At 37.3% G+C, this 23,750-nt stretch overlaps 1 protein-coding gene across 1 annotated transcript; it reads right to left on the bottom strand.

Moving 5' to 3' along the window:
• Positions 1 to 2,081: 2,081 nt before the first annotated feature.
• Positions 2,082 to 22,284, bottom strand: LOC115924182 (alpha-(1,6)-fucosyltransferase-like). Its single transcript, XM_030986050.1, has 7 exons — positions 22,097 to 22,284; positions 21,397 to 21,511; positions 20,081 to 20,318; positions 11,672 to 11,924; positions 9,298 to 9,474; positions 7,246 to 7,396; positions 2,082 to 2,246 (listed from the first exon to the last, which is right to left on the bottom strand). Exons 1-7 carry the CDS (start codon positions 22,282 to 22,284, stop codon positions 2,082 to 2,084), a joined length of 1,287 nt encoding a protein of 428 aa, XP_030841910.1.
• Between the last annotated feature and the right edge of the window lie 1,466 nt (positions 22,285 to 23,750).

The following is a 23,750-nucleotide window of genomic DNA, read 5'->3' as shown; positions in this document are numbered from 1 at the left end:
GCCGCGGCACTAATGCCCAGTGACAAGACATTACTACTACTACTAATAATAATATTGGTTTCTTATATAGCGCACGTATCGACCTTGCAAAGTCCTCAAGGCGCTCCAACATTACCCGGCTATGCTAGGCTGCCGATTTCGACGCTCACGGCATTTTAAGGAATTTCTTCCTACCGGTACCCATTTAACACCTGGGTGGAGAGTGGCATGTAGATCAATGTCTTGCCAAAGGACATTAATGCCGCTTAAGGGTCACTAAATTACAAATTCATGTTGACTTTTGTTGATCTGTAATAATATATACATCACATATCATTTGACTTTTTGATGTACATTTATGTCATATATTTTATATTATATGTTGTTCTACCTGCTAAGCTCCACCCCTAAACAAAAAAAACTTCCAAAAGCAAATGACTTTTGTGACATCATCATGCCATTCATTCATCAGTTAGCTAGATGATCAAAATACATTGGTATGTCCTTTTCCATCAACTGACCACCTGTTCACAAAAGACAGTGGTATGTCCTCACCCAATGGGTACCTTTAATTGCATGTAATACTAGCCCATTGAAACCCTTCTATCCATGGTGTTGCTTGGAGATACCTGACATAGCAACTGCTTAAAATGTAATTGAATTTTGTGAGTGGGCATTGAATAAAAACATGCAATGCAACTATAATTTGATTTGAAACAGGTAAATAGGGACTCATCAACTCTCGAGGAAACTTTTCTTTATCTTTCTTCCTTTCTTTATTATTTATAGAGTAATTCACACAAATATAAGCATTGCTTTTTCATTGGTGGATTTCTCAATTTATTTTAAAGTACGACTCAATTCTAAAAACAAAATTTCATGCCTGTATAATATCTTGTATCCTAAATTGCGTTCATTAATTATCGACATTTGATATTGTATATTTACAAATAAGTTTCATTTTCTATGAATTATTTTAAATGTAATTTGATATTAATTTTATGTAAGCATTCTTTTATATTCAGATTGGGTTTTTGAGAAATGAAATTATTTGAATTGAATTCGTGTGAATTGAATTGTAATATGCACTAATATTTGCGTGAATTTCACAAGGATCTAGGCTAAAATAACAAGTTTTTAAACGTAGCCTTTTCAATTGTTACACGGATTATAGGGCTTTGAATAGCCCTAGTGCACAATGATGCCTGACGTCTAAACATTGTCTAGCAAGCTCTAAAATAGACTTTGTTTCTCGTTTCAAGAGTATTGTTAAGAATTAAGCTTAATGAAATGTATTCAGTATTTTGTGTAGAGATAATGGTAGCAATATTAAACCAATTGTCTTTGTCTAACGAAATAAAAAGTCATAACTTTGCAGTTGTAACATGAATCCTTGCAAAATTCACAGGTAGTTCAGGAAACTATATTTAGTACAGCATCACCCACGGAATTTCATCGAGGATGAATGGGGATGGATGAGTATTTATTAAGACGTTGGCAATTAATTTCTCGTTGCATTTATTATGAGACACCCTATATACGACCACCATTCATACGTTCAGCAATTAACCGTCACTGTGAACATGACGGACAAAGAAGGAGGACAAAATAATACAGTTCCTCATTCTACCCTCAACAATTGCTGTGGTAGACAATGCAACATCCCTTCACTGCTATTTTGTAAAAATGTGTAGAACAGGTGAATATACCTTTATACATTCACCCAACAATCTGCCCGATTTGATCTCGTACGGGGCTCCCACTTGGCTCCTTAACTTCCTCGCTAATCTTGAGAAGCGGATCTTCACCTTGTTTTTGTAAAGTTCCTGTTCATGCTGAACAGCTGTGTTCCACCTTCTTTTCTCGATGAGGTCTTCATGTGTCAGATCTTCAGTCATGTAATATTTCATCCTGCACTATATTATCCTGATTGCGGTATAATACATAAGTGGCTTTTTTCCAAACAGCGATTGGTAGTTGTTGATTTCTTGTATTTTGGGCTGTATGCTGTTCAGTGTTATATGAAAAAAAAATTGTAAGTTTAATCAACCAATCGAAAGGTATAAATGATGGCCTTTCGAACAGACAACAGGCTTTGGTGATTACAAGGGAACGTTCTCAGCCCCTTCATACATAGGCATCTTGACTCTTTTGCCTAAGCTATTTGGAGTCTGACCATGAAAGAAGTATTCCCTATCAAGGGAGCGGACTTTGGTTGAAGCATCCACATAGTTATGCTGCATCATCTCGTAAGCTAGTCGACAGACCTGCGTTAAGAGAGAGAAAAGTATGAATTTTGTAGTTTGTGTAAATATTCATTCACTTATATTTTGCATAAGCGTGACTCGGTAACCTTGTTGAAGGTTGATGACAAAATTGCGTAATTTTTGTATGAAACTTTTCTTGTTATATTCCTTCTACTGTATTAACCTTCTAACATGCAAAAAATGGTGAAACAATTCTCAAACCACAAAGATATTTATGTTTTTCTTTGAAGGTGTCACTGTGCCACACCATCTAATAGTCCCAACCATTTTTGAATTTTTCCAACCGTTTTCCATGAAAATAAGACACAAGACAGGCTTTAAAAATCTTTCAACACTTAAATGTCTGAAATGGTATACAGAGCCAATTCATTGCTTTGTGAAGATTTACATTCACCAAAAAAGAAATTAAATTGTAATAGTATAGTTAGGAGAATTAAGGAATCGATCAGATCAGTTTTCCCAATTTTTATCATTAATAATAAGTCTATTTTCACTCAAACTTTCAGATTATCTTTAATTTTACATCTAGCATTGAAGTCAATACCTTAGCACCATTTTCTTTCATCTGAACAATGTTACCAAGTCCCTTTAATATACTTGGCAACCATTTATTAGGATTGTAAGTTTTCATAGTAGGCTGATTTCGAAGGTACTTCTTCTTTAAAGCCCCTCTGCATTACTTACAGCAGGTGGATTATACCTCCCTGCGTGGTCAGTGACAGGTGGTTATCTCATCAAATCAGCTCTCAATAAATATAAGGAAAAGGGGACCATGGGGAACCATGTTTGCTATATAAATGTCAGCTGAATAATTTTTACTGAAACCATATTGATTTAAATTAAGCATATTGTGTTTGTTGATAAATTTGTAAAGCCTAGTATATAAACAATTTTTTCTAAGACTGTTCATATACTTGGAAGTAAAGTAATGGCGCGCTAATCGGTCGATTTTAGTCAAAAAAGATTGTTCGATAGCTTAATTAATATCTTGACATTGAGAGGGAGCTATACAACATAAAGAGTGTATTATTTACAAGTTCATAACTTTAGACTCGGACCACGACAACGATCACTGAATATTGTAGGATCGCATATGCTTCCAATATGTTCATTTGAACCAAATTCATGACCCCCATACCAACACTTTGTATTACCTGGTGATTATATGCGATATTGACATCGTCTTCATTTTTAGTCATTTGTCCATCCCTCTAGAAATAAATCTTGGCTCAGTAATTCTTTATTATGTTTAGATTCTTTGCGATATAAATAGTCATCAAATGATTTAGAGTAACAACGTTGGCATTCACAACTTAAAAATATTGGGGGGGGGGGGGGGTGATCAGAAACTTCAGAACATAATATTCCCCCGATAGTTTTGTTCTTATGTAGGTTGGAAAAATATTATTAATCTGAGTTGATGAACGCAAATTACTTCTTGCAGGTTTATTAATAATCGAAAGGAAACCATATGAATACATTAATGGCAAAAAATTAGTTGAATTAGCATTATTAGGTGAGAGGAGGAAATTTATATCAAAGTCACCAGCATGAAAATATGTTGAAGATGTATATCCAGTTCATTATAGAATAAATCAAAATTAGAGTCAGGGGGTCTATAAATTAAACCTATAATGACATTTTTGAGATTCGAGTTGTCAATTTCAATAAACAATGATTCTGCTTGTGTTAGTTTGACATCAAAACGTATTTTGAATTTTAAAATTTGAGCAATATCGAAGGCAACGCCTCCACCTCTTCTTCCTTTACGACCTGCCCTGATCAACTGATAATTCGACAAATTAAATATAATTGGGGAATTTTCATGTAGCCATGTCTCATTTATACCAATGACGGAAAATGCAAGGTTATTTAAGGAGTGTAGAAGGTTGTCAAAATATTCGAAATTCCTGTTCAAACTTCTTGAGTTGATATGTAAAAGTGAATGCACCTGGATTATGAGAAACTGTATTATTAAATTCTAGGGGTGTGTACCATTGTCTATCGTGTATATCGTCAAGGAGAATGTCTGAAACCATTTAATGATATAAAAATGTAAAGTACCGGTAATTTGGAGAGGGATCAACTGCATGTCTGGTTCGTGTGCGTTTGCAAGTGCCAGCTGGTGTGTCCGTGTGTGTACGTAGTACAAGTGCATAGGTAAGTTTAATGTACCATACGATTGACAATACAATGAGACCAATCTTGGCCAGTTACAAAAGGTTTTTACAGAAGAGCAGAGCCCGACCACCTGAGCTAAAGGGGTGTTCTTTTGACACACGGAATAGGGGGGGGGGGGAGAGAGAAAACATTCATTAAAACCAATATAAAAAAAAATACTTGTCTTCAACCGTGTGAAAAGTGCACTTTTTAATAAAAATTTGGAAATACTAGTTGAATCTGCATTTTTCACCCCCCCCCCAAAAAAAAATAGAACAAAAACACGATTAGGTCATCATTTAGGGCACCACTTATTCCGAGAAAAAAAATCAAGTAGTAAGACATTCTTTATATTTCTTTTCACACTTCTTTTTTTGTCTTTCTCCCAATCTCTCTCTATAATGCAGAATAAAGGGTGCATGACTGTGAAGCTCGATGCCCATATATACGTCACAGCAAGCAGTCGAGAATAGGCCTTTACAGATAATGACGGGTGCCTAAGAGTTGTCACCAGTGGCGTAGGTAAGGAAGGAGGGGGGGGGGGGACGTGCCCTGGTTGGCTCCTCAAGGACACATAAAACACGGAAGAGAGGGGGTCTTCTGCTACCGTGCTAAAATGTTTGACTATTTACCTCCAGAGAGTTCGTTAAATTTGCCACCCTGGTGAAAAAGGAATGAATAAAAAATACCCCGGACAATTATCCTAGAAGGGAGTTGTCTGGGGCTAGTTGTTCGGGGTAGTTGTCCTAGGGGGTAGTTGTCTGGGGGTAGTTGTCCAGGGGGTAGTTGTCCTGGAGGGTAGTTGACTTGAGGGTGGTTGCCCTAGGAGGTAGTTGTCCTAGGGGTAGTTGACTTGGGGTGGTTATCCGGGGGGGGGGTGGATGTCTAGATACGCTACTTCGCAATAAAAACGTACGAGGCAAAGGATATAAGGATGTTTAGAGTTCCAATTCGAGCAAAAATCACCTCATATTTGGGCAGCGACATGCTCGAATATCGTTACACTTGGGTGCCTGAATATCATTATGATATGGCAACTAGGTCCCCGAATATTCTCCTTTTGTATCTTGGGTAGCAAATTTTGATGACAAATTAACAGTTTAAAGAGATTAAAATTGTCATGTTAGCTCGCTACGTTTAATCGCTCATACCAATCAAGTATTGTATTTGTTTCATGATTTTTAAAGTATTTTTTTAACTCCATTTTAGACTAGTTTTACCATATTGAATTGAACTGAATTGAATTTAACTGAATCTGTCATGTGACGATAGCTTATCATCCCTCTTCACCACCATCTCTTGTCTACTTCAGGCATGGTTGTATATTTCCACTTTGTGTTGTACTTTTGCTCTTTTAACTCTTTTATCTTTATTTTCTCTTTTTTGTACTTCTTTTTCATCTTTTTTCCCCCTCCTTCCATTTCTTCTTCTTCTTCTTCTTCTTCCTTTCCCTTCTTTTCCGTATCCTCTTATATGAATTTTCCATTGTCGCTCGTTCTACTACTTCTTCCTATACCCTTTCTCCTCTCAGCCTTTTAACACTCTTCCTCTGTAAAGCTATCCCACTCTTAATTTAAATAAGTTACAGTGTTTTTGCAAACGTTACTCCTCACCTTTCAGTTTTACTCTCGATTTTTTCCACCACATACACTTGCTCCGTTTACCGCTTATTGCTTACTTTAGTCCTTCTTTCACATGATTTCAGTGCTATTTAATGCTATTTAATTCAGATTTCTTTCTAATTTATGTTTCCATATGTTGCAATAAGCTAATCCCATCGTATTTATACTGATTTATTTTACAAATTCAATATATCATATTATGCTATGTTATATATTACATTATGTGTTATTAATTTTGTTTGTAAACTTTTGTAATTCGGCTAAACGCCGCGATGAAAGTTTTATTTGAAAGAAACCATTTTGAATGAATGAATGAATAAATCTGGAAAATAATAGAAAGATTCTTGGCAACAAAATGCCTTAAAATTGTCATATTCGGGCAGTGTGTAATTTTGTTCGCGAAGTAATATCCTCACTATACAATAAAAGCATCCCTTACTCGCGTGTACATTTATGTACTAATGTTTAGGCGAGGTAGGGGCGCAATTTCATTGGTTGCATCGGGTTGGTCGGTCGGAAATCGTTTTATTTTATTTTATTTTTTTTATTCCCTCTTTGGGCTTATATTTCTCAGTTTGAATGCTTTCATACACTTATTTCCTTCTAACAAACGGTAAAAATAAAAACTTTTTTAAAAAGACAACCGCAGATTTCAAGATTTTGGGGTCGGTCGCCAAGGGCAATACAATATCTTTTTTCAAAAGGCCTAATCGATCGCCAAGAGCTCTATAAATTAGGGTCATTTTCCCTCATATAACCCATGGACCATTTAGATTTTTTTCGGAAGGAAGACTTATGTTTTTTTGACAATTTATATTAAAAGGGGAAGATGTTGTATTTAAGGGGGAGATGACGTGGACTGCCAAGGGAGTAATATCAACCAGCGTTCTGTCCACAATATCCCATGCCCTACCTGACTCATTAAATTCAATAACACTTTAAAGTGACCCACCCCTCCTCCTCTAAAAACAGTAGATTTAATCATAATAACAATAATAATATATAAGAAGAAGAAAAAATAGGTTAAGCGTATTTTATGCTTTTTCAAGTTCATCGATATCAAAAAGTAAAAGGTAATTATATGAATGAATGAATAAACAGATAAGCAAAAAAGAAATGAATTAATCAATAGATAAATAAATTTATACACAAAATAATAATAACATTAATACATAATATACTGCAACAGAAATCGCAAAAATTCAAAAAATACATACATTTGAGGAGCACGTGCAAACGAGAAAATCCGAACGAGCCAAAAGATAAACATCAACGATGATACCCATAAAAGATTCCTCTGACAGTCGTGTTGATACTTTGGCTGACTGAGATATATTATTGTCACTCACAAACACATAACCAGGATATCTGTAAAAAAATAAAATTAAATAAAGTTATGTCGCAAATTATATCGCAGCAGTGACATAGTCGAGTGGTTCAAAATGCTCCGGCACGTAACTTCATGAAATGATTGTGACAATGCGATTTATTTTTCATTTATTATTTTATATGTTTCTAGAACTTTATCAATCAATCTCTATGACTGACTGTTTGGTTGATCTATAAAGTTCCGATAAGATATAAACTTTATCTATGAACAAAAAGGAAAAAAGGATATGAATTAAACCTTTTTATTTTATCTGCCAGCAGCCTCCCCCCCCCCCAGCAATCAAAACAACAAGCAACCTCCTGTAATGAAAACAAGAAAAATATTCAGTTCTTGTATAGCGCATACACATTGTACAACGTTCCTATATGCGCTACCAAAGAGCTTTGGGAATGATTACACTAGCTTTAATAGCTCGGGCAGCCGTTATCAGCGCACAGTACATTTCAAAGAACAATCCTACCAGCAGTACCAAGTACCCATTTACTTCACCTGGGTCGAGTGTGGCATATTCCAAAAGACATTAGTGCCGCGGCGGGACTCAAACCGCGGACCATGTGATTCACAGTCCGGTGACATATCCACTCGACCACAACCGTGAGAGATGAATTGACATTTCTAAAAACTTATATTCCTTTTGATTGTAAGTTCTGAATTTTATTTGAATTTTACTTCATCAAAAGTTACTTTCCAAAAATTAGATGAATTCATCCAATGTGGAATGATAAGGCCTTTGATGGGCTGAGTATATGGCCAATATCAGGGGCGGATTCGGGGCTGCCAAGGGGGCCTGTATCTCCCTTTCTTTTTAATTTTTACTCGCTTGCTTGTCAGATATCATTCTTCTTTTCTGATTACTTTACGTTGATGATAATCCCAATTTGTAGATTTGTTTCTCCCTTTGTAACTGTATATTGATAACTAGTATAGTATATTAATTTCAATCATTTATTTGTAATCTGTTTAGATTTTTTATTTGGGATTTAATTGTATACTGATGATAATCTAAGATCATTGTGGATTTCATATTTGTTTTCAATCAGACCTGCCCCCTCCCCACCCCCGACCCTCCATTTTGCTCGATAACTTTTTGTTGTTGTTACTGTCGTCGTATCTATTTTTTTTCTTTTTCGGTGGGGGGGGGGGGGGGTCGACTTTTCTTTTTAAATTTTGTTTCAGTGTCATTGCTTGCTTGTTAGAATTCAGGTAAAATTGAACCCCACTCCCTTTTTAAAAAAAATCCTGGATTCGCCCCGGAAGGTGTTTAAAGGTAGTATGTCCCATTTGCAGGCCAAAAAAATGAAAAGGATAAATTCCAACGGCATTTGAAAGATGCTACTAATTTAGAACTTCCCTAAAAAAGGTGGGGCTTGAAAATGTCTTCAAGTGGGAAAATAACGACTATTAGTTGTCAAATCGACTTAGGAGCTATAGAGCCAATAAGTAATAGTTTTGATTTTGAAAGCTTTTTTGAAAGAGTGTATTAAAGAGAAATAGAAAGAAAGAGAGAAAGAAAAAAAAATAGTGACCTGCCAGTATTACAAAATAATGAGGTATCAAAATATATGCTGATCTGACCGTGACTAAATGCCTATAATCCCTTAGCTTCTAGGGCTCCGTCCCCTGGACCCCACGCCAATTAGCGACCTGCCAGTGTCACAAATAAGGTATCAAAATATGGTTAAAATCATATGTCTATCCGATGGTTGGATAGACGTATAGTCGTATAGTCGTAAAGTTGTACGGTTGTACAGAATCATGGCACTTCGGCCCGCACGCTGTTGCATTCACATGTACTTCGATGGATGACATTCAAGATTTACCAAAAGACCTACGTGTTTCAGCATGGTGCTCTTAAGCCACGACTGTGTCCTAAACTCACTTTTTCTTGGCTTCTTCGAGCAGTCTGGCCTCGTCTGTTGCTAAGAAGATTCTCCTGACCGGCACTTCTTGTCTCTTCTCCAATTCCACGTAGAATTCTTCGGCGTAGACCATATACTCCTCGATAGCGTGAAATTTGGCTTCTTTTCTGAGTTTATCTGTCCGCCTCACTTGAATGCTTTCATTGGGGGAAAAGATTAACGTGAAATCCACTTTAGTCAAGAAGATACCCTGAAGAGCCCCAAACCCTCAGCTCGTTTTGTTTTGACTGGCAAAGCTGAGAATGTACCTTTAGTTATTTTTTGTTAATGCTATACAGGTATTGTTCTAAACAAAAAACTACGCGCAAGAGGCGACTCCAATAGTACTATTTGCTGAGGGGCGCATGGTACTTTTGGAGTCACCGATGCCCATAGTTTAACCAGTACCTCAAATAGAAGGCATGGTATATTTTGATTATATCCTGCATCAAAAAATAATCTTAACAAAATATTAAATAAACATTTTTTTTTGGGGGGGGGGGGGATTTAGAAGGAAAAAAAGTCATTTTTTATTGAAAAAGATTTTAAATATTTTGTTTTCATTAAACTAAGATTTGAAGAAGAAAAAAAATTGTTTAAAAAAAATAAACATATGTTTTCTCCCAAATAGTACTCCCAAATAGTATTCTCATAATACTTTTGCAGAGCAACCTTCAAATAGTTGAAATATTTCTGGTCACGTGACGAGCTCTCAAACAATCAAAAACCAATAATTTTTTGATGCATGATATAATTTGTGAAATCAATTAACTGATGTTAAAAGGATTGTCAAATATATTTGATTATTTGTGCTAAAAGTAAAAAGAAAAGAAAATACAAATAAAAGATAAGCGACGATGCATGCATACCGAGTACACATATTGCAACTCGTCCTTGCAATTTTACAAACCAATCGGTATAATTCACTTAGGCCGTAACTAGAATTTTTACTGGGCGTGCACACATTACATGAGGTGGACGTCATTGAGGGAGTGAGAGCGCAGAGCGCCCCAGGCCCTACCAGGGTATAGGAAAACTGTTTAAAGTCTACAATTCAATATTTTTTAGTTGAAATGGAGGGGTGGTGGAGCATAAAAAGAAAAGGCAATTTGGTAGGGAAAGAGGCCCCTACACATAATAATCACAAAATGTAAACAATGCAATATTGGCACATCATTGTGTATAAATGTACCTGTATATACCCATACAATCTGATGAATACAATATCGAAGATAATCTGCTACATATTATTATTTCACTCCCTATATCTGGATCTACATTTCTGCTTTCGCGTCATAATTTGCTAATGTTTGTATTGGCCTGATTTCCGAGCGAGCAATTTTTTGTAATAATTTGTGAGGTCGCATTAAGATAATATAACTGATGTCAACATACTTCACTCGATCATTTTAATTAAATAATTCCGTATACTATAAATGCGATCGAACGTAGAGAGCAAGCTTGGATGAATTTCACAAAATATTGCTCTCGGTTGCTTTAAATGATGGGCTCATGTTGTTTTGGGGATGAGGTGACGAAGTGTCGTGTAGCATTTATACCGATGATGGCCTATTTTCACCATGAATTATTTTAGGGTAATGTGCATGGCAGTTCCTTGGAATTTTCGAACCATTGCCACATTTTTTTTGTAATTGTCATTTTTTAAATTTGAAAAGGACAGATTTGTTAAAGGGACATTTAGCATTATTAGGGGAAAAGGGCACTCGATCATTATAAAGAAAGTGACACTGAGATTAAACATGTCACATAAACTACGACATTGCACAAATAGTCAGAATCAAACTGTAGGGTAACATATTCAGTTTAGTAGGGACCTTTATATTTACACGACAAGAACGTGGACCACCACGTGTTGTCGTTTTAAGGCAATGTGACGTCCTTTAAAGGCACTGCCGGGTACGGCCCAGTGCCTTAACACGATATCACACGCGGCAGTCAACGTTCTGGTCGTGTAAAGCTAAAAGTCCCTAGTACTAACCAAGTATCGGACCGTTGATCTGTACCGTACCACTGCAGTGTATACTTATGAATTCAAAATACTTATCCTGAGAAGTAGATAACAGACTTTGGCTGGAGTTTCGATGGGGTATCCCTGTTATACTTCGGTTGGTTGACTTGAAATTTATTAAGATTGGCCGGGAGGTGGGTGGGTGTACCGCCCATTTTTGTCTTGACACGCTGACCTGTAGTTTCTTTAGCGCAGATAGGCGAGGGAGGGGGGGGGGGGGGGGGTTAAAGGACTGCCACTCATCTTTTACCAATAGATTCCTCTACCACGAGTGAAAAGAAATTAAATCAAATCAACTCAATTCAAATCCAATTCATTCGTCTCACCCAACGATCGGATGTGTGAATCCTAAGGCCGCTGTCTCATTGTCCATAAATTCTTGGAGTTGAGGCTGTGGTCTCAGAATGTAGGTCATGATCTGACCTATCCACCAAACGGCGGGGTTACCATGTACTCTTTCCAGTCTCTCTGAGATGTCTTCTGGGATTGCAAATGGCAGGAAGTCCGGCCTTAGGTCCTGAGATAACCGGTGTACGACGGGAAGTACCACCACTTGGATGTTTTTATTTTTATCAGGAGCTATAGATGGAAAACAAGATAAATGATTTCCATTAATTCGGAAATACCAATTTCTACTACATGTTGCATAATTTTACAAACCGGTATTTTCAAAATCATCTATCATCTGATTTGTCTCCAGAATCGGTTTTTATTCACTATCCTATTATCACGACGATGCTGCATACTAGTTGGTTTACATCAATTAAAAAAAAATGAGAATGCGATTCATGTTCAAGACTAAAAGTTCATAGTTATCACTGACTAACCCACGTCTCTGTGATTTTTTTTCTTTTTCCTCAAGCGAGATTTTTATTTCCAAAATGTCAATACATATTAACATTAATTACTCAATGAAAGTATATTCAACAATTCTTCCAGCTTAGTATTATTTTCTTTGTTAACAAATTCATACCTTTAAAACAATCTTAGCAAATACTTGAATTTTTTTTAAATAGCATGCGGGTAAATAACTGAACTATTGACAGTCTTTTTAACGTTACATTTATAAACTGCATATTGCGCATGATATTTAGCAGAGTATAATTCTTGTGTCATATGTCCTTACCTACGACTAATTTATTTTGTTTGATTGAAAGTTCTCCTCGGAATAGGTGAAATATCAAATATTATTTTCCAAAAATTAATCACATCCTTGCAATACAAAAAAAATTGAAACGTTGAATAAACGAAGTGAAGATATTTTATTAGCAACATAAATCTCAATCAATCAACCATTTTCAATATTATATTACGTTTAATTTTATATTTTTTGGAATTCCATAAAAAACCGAACTATAGTCTATTCAGTATCTGTAAAACATGTTTGGATACTGATACAACAGTTGCTCAATTTGTGACGCCGCTAACATTTTCAAAACAGTTATTATACCATAAAAAGTGAGATCACCCATTTTCTACATATTTAATACATTCCGAATGTTATTCATTTTTACATTTCAGTTTAAATCTTGCAACAATTTCTTATTTCACCTACCTGTACTCGTATACATGTTTAACAGGGTGTTCCGTATTTATAATGTCATTTTCAAGAAAATGTGTATCTACAATATTCAGTTTCATAACTTCTTTCTTATTCCAATTTACTTTCGGACCTGCATAGTCTTCAACATATATAATTTCATTTATAATATATTGTACATCATTAACAGAATTTACAAATGATGTCGTATCACTCTGCATATTAGGAAATGTTTAAACTATCGACACCTTAATTGACACTGAATATATCAATATCTTTTTTTTAAAATTGGTCTTATTTTACATGCTAATATTTACACTACTATTTAACAAGAAAAGATGATAATGGGCAACCCTGGGGAACTTCTCTTTCAACTAATTATGAACCTTTTTGAAATCCATCCGTTACTCATCACACGACCAATGGCGTCAGTATAAAAGGTCTTTATCTAGGTGAACACTTTCAGTCGTGTATATTGCTTGGGTTCTACGAGTAGCTGAATACATTAGCCCTAATTTCTCATCGTCGTTATGTGCTCTCAATGTGTGCAGTTGATGTGAAAAGGAGAGGGGATGTCCCTGGAAAATTGCAACTAAGAAAAACATCCTTGAAAAAATGTTGTTAGGAATGTCTAAACACCCCATGACACATTATCTATGGAATGGTAATTGTTTGCCTCTAATTTACACATGAACGGGGGCGACGGAGCGTCTTTAAGGGGGGGGGGGGGGCACTTACAAAAAGGGCACTTTTTTAGATAAAAAGGTTCATCTGCAATGGGTTACCTCAAAGTGGAACAAAAATATGTAATGTTATTGTAATTACCACATTATCAGGGAGGATCTTCAGGATTTCACTGTTTGTATTTCTACAGGGTCGAATAAATTGCCTCAAAATCCTATTATGCAGTACTGGTGTGTTCGATGATCTAAAGAATAATTTGCCGGCGAGAGGGCAAGATTTGTGAGGTCGAGATGGCTCCATTCGCACTTCAGTAGAATATGATACTTTGAAGGGGCATATGTTACAGCGTAAAAAAAGGGGCGCAATCATTATGTCAAAGTAACCTGGCTAGAGAAGGAACACTTGATAGCGTTAAAAACGATTACGATTCTAAGTCTAAAAGGGGGACAGTCCGTTTTTCTGACATTAGGGCATTGTGCTCTCTGCCCCCGGTTCCAGTGCCTTAAATTGTGGTGGTTTGACGATGAGTGGCTCAAAGAGTCCTTGGAATATGAACATTGAGGCTAAAACATACAATTTCTTGACATCTCAAAAGTTTACAGCAATGAGGCTAATTACCTTTCATTTCATGGGAATTGACCTTTATGACATTTGACATACATACATATTCTAAATTATAAAATAAAGATTATCTTTTCTGTTATAACTTTCACACAATATTGAGTTTCAACTTTCAAACCTAAAACCGAAGAAATGGAACTATGGCAATTAGGTTAGCGTGCAGGATTTCTCGCTCGAATTTTTCGGTGTCTAGAGGCTGTCATATTGTAAACAAATAAACGCCTTTTCGCCGCAAGATTGCGCTATATCTCCCATCTCCACATCTCTGTGAGTATTATAGATACAAACAACGGAAGCTCGCAGTGCACTGCGGCCGTCATTAGTGGTTATACTAGCTGCGCCGGTAGTATTCTGGAGTGCACGCTGGGAGATCTGACCATTAGCTGCCTGTTATAACTTGTAAAGTTGTAAGAGGGAAATAATGCCGATAATGATGAAATAGCAAAGAATTTAGGAGTATCATGGGTACCACCAATTCAATGGAAATTTGTATTAAAAACCCCGGTCAGAACTAAAAGAGCCTCCGTGAGCCTTCTCACTTTTTTGTGGAAGATCCCCATGGACAAAAAATTAATTTGAGCCCTATGCACCACAATGTGTACGTCGTACCAATTGATGTGTGCAGTGCGTGCGATTTTCAGAACAAATACATGAACAAATTTATTTCTATTTTGACCATTGCAACACCCACAGTGTTAATTATGTACTTCATAAATCATTTCCCCCATTAATGATTGCTTTTAGACACTTTCTTTAATTTCACAATGTAATCGCATCATTCGCATGACCAGTCCTCCAGTCTAGCTTTGAATGATTGTTCAAAGCAAGACAGATTTATTCATCCTCGTATTGTTTGACGAGTTATATTTTGATGGAATAGGATGTTTTGGATTCCCAAGTGTTCAATACAATAATGTTTATACTATGTATATATAAACCTACAAGTGCTGTTCCTCTACTTTTCCCTGGTTTTACATCAAATAATAACTTGTTTTAGCATTCCGTTGCCATTGCTAGAACCCACAATCTACTTCCAATTATACAGTAACGCTATGTGCTTTAGAGCCTTTCCTCACATTTTGCGTAATTAAACTATGATATTAATCCTGAAACTTGGATATAAATTCACCATCCTCAAATAATGACAACAATGAAGACTCCGTTGCCCTTCAAGTCCAACCATCAAATCGTAATCTAATGGTCTAAACTAAAAACTAAATGATTTACTACACCACCCCTCCCCCATAGTGTAGTATACAAATAATGCACAGCAGTGAGGGCATTAATAAGAATTACCCACACACAGTACCTTTGGAACAGTCTAACGCCAGAGGAGATAGCCGAGGGTTTTTGGACTGTTTCAAAGGTACCGAATGGGTAATTTTACTAATTCCCGAACAAAATGCTGTGTATTATTTGTTTTATAAAATTATGACGTGGATCTTTGTTATTTGATAAATCACCCTCATCACCCTCATTTCTTCAGTCGAAAGCATTTCAAACGTAGGCGTTTTAAATTCCGCGTCAGCCATTTTCGCGGGTAAAAGTAAAACAATCAAATCTCAATTAATGATTACGATCGCAAAGCATGATCGCCAATGACCGGTCATTACCATAGGGTAATGACCGGTAGTTATCCAAATTTCGCGTTAGGCAAATTAAATACATGGTCACGTGTACGCTTTCAACAAAACATGTGATTAGGATCAACGTCATCATTTTATAAAATTCCTTACTTTATTCTTTAACTAAATGGAAAATATTGTAAATTTGCTCATACTTGACGATTAATAAATTTACCGATCATTTCCTAGCAAAAAAAATAGCAAAGTACTGTCAAAACAGAATAAACTAATATTTAAGTACACTGCCGCTCATAAAGTTGGAATATTTTTGGTTTACCCCAATTTATGGAATTATTTAAAAAATAATTTAAAAATAATAGATCTAGATAATAGTATACATTCTCAGATTTTATTGAATAATAATTTGCGAATGTGTGTTTTGCGTGACTGCTAAAGCACGTGTATGCTACTATGCTTATCATCTAAGGGACCTACGTCCTTAAGTCATGAATGACAGTAATGAGGATTAATGCCCCACAAAAGGGCACTGATATAGCACATTGACACGATTTTGATCCTGGTGACTTACAGTTACAGAGCATTATGGCTTAAAGCATGGGCACACAGAGGATTTTTTAATGTTGGGAACCGGGGTAAAATGCAATAAATTATTGAAAATTTATTGCATTTTCTGTGTTTTATTTTATTTATGGACACTGACCCCCCTACCCTAGCCCCCGCTACGTACATTGAAACCTATGTACATCAGACAGGTATGGAAATATATTTCATTTGAAATATAAACAAATCATGAATATTCATAAAATATGCAATATGCAAATAGGTCAATTCAGCTAATTATATATTCGCGCACTCATTGTGCAAATTAGGAAAGTCAAACCGTTCATGTGTTTGGCATTTTTCAAGTCTTATATTCATAGATCATATTTACACCAACTATTAACCTTAAATTCCAAATATTTTGGCAATGCCAACAAAATATGGCAATGGAAATTACTTGGATCACCGTCACAGCTTTTTCCTCATGTGTTTTACAAATTATTCAGAAAACTGATCATATGTTAAAAACTTGCAGACTTTCAGCTACATCACAGTATATTTCTATTTTTAAAAAAGACAGATTTAAGGATTTATGACGATTTTCCGAGAAACCATTCAACAGGCCATAACATTCCACACGGACTAAATTTTAGATCCCAGTACAGTTGTGGCCAGTGGCGTGATGAGCAAAAACGTTTGAGGGGGGGGGGGCTGACAAAAAAAATCCTAATCACCCCACTCTAACATGCAGGCCCCGCTGAATTACGTTTCTCAAGGTGGGGTCTAGGGGCAAAGCCCCCGAAGCTCAAGGGGTATGGGCATCAGTGGCGGATCCAGGAATTTCTTACCGGGGGGGGGGGGGGACGCATTTTCAGGCACTTCCTGGAGTAATATGACGTAAAATTGCTTTCTCCTACCCCTTCCAAGAGTAGGGATCTTTTGCAATTTGAGAACCACATTTGGCGCATTAATGTCCACCGGCACTTCATAGAAAAAAGAGGCCTTCTGATTGGTTAGAAGTTTAATAGAGAAAAGTGATCTGTCACGTCGTGAGACGTCGTATAATTTATGCTTTGATGCCGCACAATGTACAAAAACGGTGGTCCGGTACTTCACCAGTAGTACTTGCAAAAATTATCTCGAGTGTATAAACTGTGTCGTTATCAGGGGCGTCGCTAGATCTTTTTCAGTGGGGGAAGGGGGGTGTAGAGGCCGCCGATTACCGACAAAACGAGCCACCAATATTATTACCGACAAATATAAAAATGCTAATGTCCAAATGTCTACAAAATTAAACCCTTTAAACCCGGGGCCAGGAACTAAGTTATTTTTCAGTTTTCCCCTCTAGCGCGAAGCGCGAAAGCTTTGACACTTAATTAAATGATTAGAGAAAGAAGACGATCCTTTGTACTGTTCTCGACTCTCAAAGCTTGTTTCGCCCCTCCCGCGCAAAGCGCGGAAGCTATGACGTTTAATTTAATTATTAGAGAGAGAAGACGATTCAATGTACCGGTCCCGACTCTTCATCCTTGTCTGAATTAAGTGCCCCCCTCCCGCGCTAAGCGCGGAAGCTTTGACGTTTCAATACATTATTACTCTTAATCCTTATCTGAATTCATTTCGCTCATCCCGCGCGAAGCGCTGAAGCTTTCACGTTTCATTAAATTATTAGACGATTTATTAGACGATTCGTTGTATCGTGTTCTTGTCTGAATTCAGTTCCCCCCCCCCCCCCCCGCGCGAAGCGCGGAAGCCTTGACACTTTATTAAACTATTAGAGAAAGAAGACGATCCGTTGTACCGTTCTCGATTCTTAATTCTTGTTTCGCCCCTCCCACGCGAAGTACGGAAGCTATGACGTTTCATTTAATTATTAGAGAAAGAAGACAATTCATTGTACCGGTCTCGACTGTTAACCCTTGTCTGAATTCACTTTCGACCATCCCACGCGAAACGTGGAAGTTGTCAAGTTTCATTAAATTATTAGAGAAAGAAGACGAATCATTTATTTTCATTGTACCGTTGAACCGTTCTCGACTCGTTTTGACGTTTCAATAAATTAATGCTATTAATCCTTGTCTGAATTAATTTTCGCCCATCCCGCGCGAAACGCGGAAGCTTTCAAGTTTCATTAAATTATTAGAGAAAGAAGACGAATCGTTTTATTGTGTCTTTGTCTGAATTTAGTTCTCCCCTCCCACGCGAAGCGCGGAACCTTTGTCGTTTCATTTAATTATTACTCTTAATCCTTGTCTGAAATCATTTCACGTTTCATTTAATTTATAGAGAAAGAAGACGATTCATTCATTTTCATTGTACCGTTGAACCGTTCTCGACTCTTTATCCTTGTCTGAATTCCCCCCCCCTTTCGCGCAAAGCGCGGAAGCTTTGACGTTTTAATAAATTAATACTATTAATCCTTGTCTGAATTAATTTTCGCCCATCCCTCGCGAAACGCGGAAGCTTTCAAGTTTCATTAAATTATTAGAGAAAGAAGACGAATCGTTTTATTGTGTCTTTGTCTGAATTTAGTTTTCCCCCCCCCCCCCTCCCACGCGAAGCGCGGAACCTTTGTCGTTTCATTTAATTATTACTCTTAATCCTTGTCTGAAATCATTTTCGCGTTTCATTAATTATTAGAGAAAAATTAAGACGATTCGTTGTACCGTTCTCGACACTTAATCCTAGTCTGAAATTAGTTTCCCCCCCCCCTCCCGCGCGAAGCGCGGAAGCTTTGACGTTTCATTGAATTATTAGAGAAAGAAGACGATTCGTTGTACCGTTCTCTACTCTTAATCTTGTCTGAATTCAATTCACCCCCACTGGGCCCCTTAACGGTATATGTGCATTGTTACATGATGTAGGTATGGAACGCTCGTTCGTAAATCTGTGAATGCTCAGCCCGAGTGGTGGGTAGCATGTTATCTCCCGACAGTGCTTTGCACAGTAGCTTCTGGAAAGGAATTAGTGTTACTGTTAGTGGCCACTGGCCCTGGTGACTATAAAAAAACATATGCTCTTCCTGGCTATTAGTGGGAATGGGTCAGTTTGCAAGAAATAATGGAGAAACTATAGCATTTTGTTGAAAATCATATAATATCAGGAACATTTATTCATTACTTGTGAAAATAAGTCATGGTTCAATTTTATTTGGGGGGCTGGTGCCCCCCCCCCCCAAGCCCCCCCCCCTACCAGTACACCAGTGGTTGTGGCTGCCTTGCATGTAAACAACAATTTGATTTAATGAGTGAAACACATGAGGATATTGCATTTTTTGTAGGGGAGTTTTATACATTGAGGTGCATTTCTACCACGCAGAATAACAATGCGAGTCAATGGGCGATCAGCGGGCCATGTCACACATGGCTGAAAAGACACTATTCTAATTAAATAATTTAACATATTTCCCACATGCCTATAACAATGAAACTACACAGAATTGTAGTTAAAGGTATGCTTGAAATATATGATTACATTTTTAAAATATTGTTCAGTTTTTTTAAAATAAATTTACAAAAATTGCTATTTCTACCAACTGACTGCTGTTGTGTGTGCATTGGGCAGACTGTGTGCACAGGCAGTGTGATCACCCTATTATAAGACGGGGCCCTGTTACGACAGAGTACTATCATCGTTATCATTACTATTAATATTATTATTATCGTTTTCATCATTATCCTTATTTTTATTCTGATTATTATCATTTCCATCATCATCATTTTTATTAGCAGTTTCAATGAACTGTCCTGTTCCAGGATACCTACTTGTCCACTTGCCGGTGGTCTCTCCTTTTCGATCAAGGCAATTCTCACTGAGAGGACGGAAGAACTTTTCCCATCCCTCCTTCGCATAGTCCCACCCCTTGGACTCAAGGATGAGCGTTCTTCCAGTGCCGTATGCCATTATCATGCAGAACGACAAATGATGAGTCTGGCAACCGAACCCGCATCTCACTTTAAAGTTGCACACGATCTTTTTGGCCTTGCTACAATCTGGAGGGTTCTGGGCAAAAAAGATTAAGACGGAGAAATCACAAATTTTCCATTCTATTTACTCTTCCACATGGTTCCTTTATTAAAAAAAAATCAATTAGAGAGAGGGAGAGAGAGAGAGAGTCTATTGGGAGTCTATTGGGAGAAATGCGTATGGTAAAACCGGTCACTCAAAGATTTTTTTTTTTGTTCTTCTTTTAAATACATTTTTGAGGCATTTCGTGATCATTTTGAAGCAGAACTGTTTTAGGGCTTCAACGTTATACCACATCACAGACACTGATAACATGTAGGGCTATGCCTCTCAGATTTAACATTAGTAAACGATGCCTTTAATGGAAATGTTGATCCTTTTCCCCATTCGATAGTGCCTATTATTGCCATACAGTCGACTGCGACTGCGCAGGAAATAGGTAGTGATAAAGAAATGCTGTTTAAAATCAATTCAGACCAGTGCTTCTAAAGAATTCTAACATGCAGCTGCAATTTCAATTTACACATGCATTCGTTTATAGAACACATGACTGTGTGACAATTAGCTTGGACGATCTACATGTCGAACATAAATACAGATTTCTTTATTTGCCATATCCCTATACCTCTGCGAAATCTTTCTCCAATTAACAGATAAAAAATGGAAAAGACAAAGTAACAGTTTCAGTCAAGTGTACTTTGTACACCCTCGCCAATTTTAGTTGACCCTTGCTCTCTTCGTATAGAAGAGACAATTTCAGGTCCAATTGTAAATGTTAATGTTTTAATATTTTAGTAGAATTCTTTTTCCTCTAGTTATTGACCTCTTTTAATGAAATCATATAATAAATGTATATGTTCAGCTACCACAACTAAATGAGAACAAAGGGCGATCGCGACGACTGTCCGTAAAGTTATTTCAATACCATATTGTATTGCCCTTTGTTAGAAATCATGTTTAGTTGAAATCATGGTACTATTTAAAAAAGAGGACGCCGAGACTATTTAAATTGACTTTAAAATATTTCCGATCATGTTTTCGGTAGACCATTTTCCTGATGATATCTTTTCTTACATAAATATCTAGAGAAAAAATGGCCTTACTCTTACTATACCTGAATGAAGTGAAGTCTCTGCTGTATAAGATTTGAGAGCTTCTTCGACTCATTTTGTTTCCATGATGAACTTCCATCTCCTCGACTCGGAGTGTTGTCATCCGACATGATGTACCTGGGCAGAAATTCAAAAGATTTTTAATAGGTGATAAAAACACGTTATTCCTTTATCAGAAGACCTACCAAATAATGAATTAACAAAGACCACGTACATTTAGATAAGGTCAATAAGTTTATTGGACACAAGAATTAGAAGTCGAAACCTGTGCTTTAATTAAAGGAAATAGGCAGAACAACAGAGAAATTTTCCGGGGGCTGATTTTCTGGGGGGGGGGGGTGGTTACCCGGGGAATAACTTTCCGGGGCGGTGATTTTCCAGGGGGTAATTGTCCTGATACGCATCTGAGAAATAGTTCTCTTTCTCTCTCTCTCTTTCTCTCTCTCTCTCTCTCTCTCTCTGTCTCTGTATGCCTGTCTGTCTGTCTCTGTCTCTGTCTCTTCTCTGTCTCTCTCCCTGTCTCTCTCTCTCTCTCTCTATTTCTCCCTTTCCTTCTGTAATGCCATTTCCCCAGCAATTCTTTGTCTAATCAAAGTAGTGGATATTTTTTGCAGAGGTTGGGTAGTTCCCCCTTCCTATGTTTGTCAATATCTGGAAGATAGAAAGAAAGAGGCTAGGCGAAATTAGAGAACGGTTAATTACTTTTGTTCTTGGGCATGTTTCTTGATGTCTTTGTTCTGTAAACTGTCATTGTGGAGCTCCGTGCTACGTGAGCTTTGCTCGGAAGGCTTACTGTGCTGGTTAGACGAAGGAGATTGGCTTAGTACGATGAAGCTGACGATAAGCAAGGCTGTCGTCATCGACAGCATCAACTTGTACAATTTGTCCATTTCTCACAGCTATCCCTCGTTAGGCAACCCAACGTAATTCTGCTTTCTGCATTATAGATTAAGATAATTACATAGACAGTGTTAAATGTATCACAATAATGTCAAAGGTAATTAGCGTGTTACCTCTGTTGAAAACAGAAGGTCGTTTTTTCTTCTCTCCCCCCCCCCTCCTCATTTTCTTCTTCTTCTTCTTTTTCTTCTTCTTCTTCTTCTTCTTCTCCTTTTTCTTCTTCTCCTACTTCTTACTTCTTCTTTTCTCTCTTACTTCCTTGCTCCCTCTCCTCCTGCTCACCCTTATTCTTCTTCTTCTACTTCTTCTCCTCATTGGTTGGAAAGGGCACTCTGAAGGAGGGTCACTCTCGGAGGGCACATTATCGCCCCGCATTTATGTAAGGCTTATTTCACTTGGATTTGTAAGTACTGAGAAGAAGGTTTGCGTATCAAAGAACTTAAACAATGCACATGAGTATACTATTACAGGGCTCAATTTTTTTTTTGTCCACGAGGGCTCTTCCACAAAAAAGAGAGCCCCCGTGAGCCTTCTCACGGGGGTTCTTTTAGTGCTGATCGGGGCTCTTATTTTAATACAAATTTCCATTGAATTGGTACCAATGAAACTCCTTAATTCCTTGGTATTTTATCATTATCATTTATAGTAAGTCGACAATTTCCCTCTTAGAAATTTACTTATTGATTATTCGGAGCAACCTTATATACATTCTTTCTTTACCATATCCTTCCAAACACAGAGGCGGATCTAGCTTTTTTCTAAGGGTGGGGGGGGGGGGGGGTAACCCAAATACGATGTGGAGCATCGTCCATGAGCCGCGTAGTGGCGAGGCGATTTTTGTAGTTGCTATTTTGAACCCCCGTAAAAGATATTTTCCTGGCATCTACTAACATCTACTAATACAGTATAGGTCTGGCCACATGATAGTATTTTCTATGCAAATCACATTTTCACCTGACAGCCCAAGGGGGAGAGGGGTTAAACCCCCTAAACCGCCTAGATCCGCCCCTGCAACATCTTTGGTGATCTTCTTCTCAATATTGATTTACTTGTCGAGTTACATTATTTGCTGGTCTTTTAGAATAATTCTTTTAGAATGCTGGTTTTTTAGAATAACCAGATTTCAGAGAATTCACACTTTTCACAACGAAAAACTTCTCCTTGTTTCAGTCCTTGCGCGATCGTCTCCAGCTCCAGCAGATATTGGGCGTCAGCGTGCACACCGGTACTACCGGCAGTATAGCCACTGCTGAGGGCCGCACTAGCTGCACTGCGAGCTTCCATTGTTTGTATCGGTAATACTCATAGAGATGGGAGAGAAAGCGCCATCTAAGTTCCATTTCATTGGTTTAAGGTTTGCAAATTGATACTCAATATTGTGTTAAAGTTAAATCTGAAAAGATAATCTTTATATGATAATTCCACGGGAGCGATATTTAATTTTGCACTCGCCCCC

The sequence above is a fragment of the Strongylocentrotus purpuratus genome, unplaced genomic scaffold (assembly GCF_000002235.5).
Source record: "Strongylocentrotus purpuratus isolate Spur 01 unplaced genomic scaffold, Spur_5.0 spur5_scaffold_15, whole genome shotgun sequence".
NCBI classification, from domain to species: domain Eukaryota; kingdom Metazoa; phylum Echinodermata; class Echinoidea; order Camarodonta; family Strongylocentrotidae; genus Strongylocentrotus; species Strongylocentrotus purpuratus.
The sequence above is the reverse complement of the archived record's forward strand: the minus strand, read 5'-3'. Positions and strand labels throughout refer to the sequence as shown.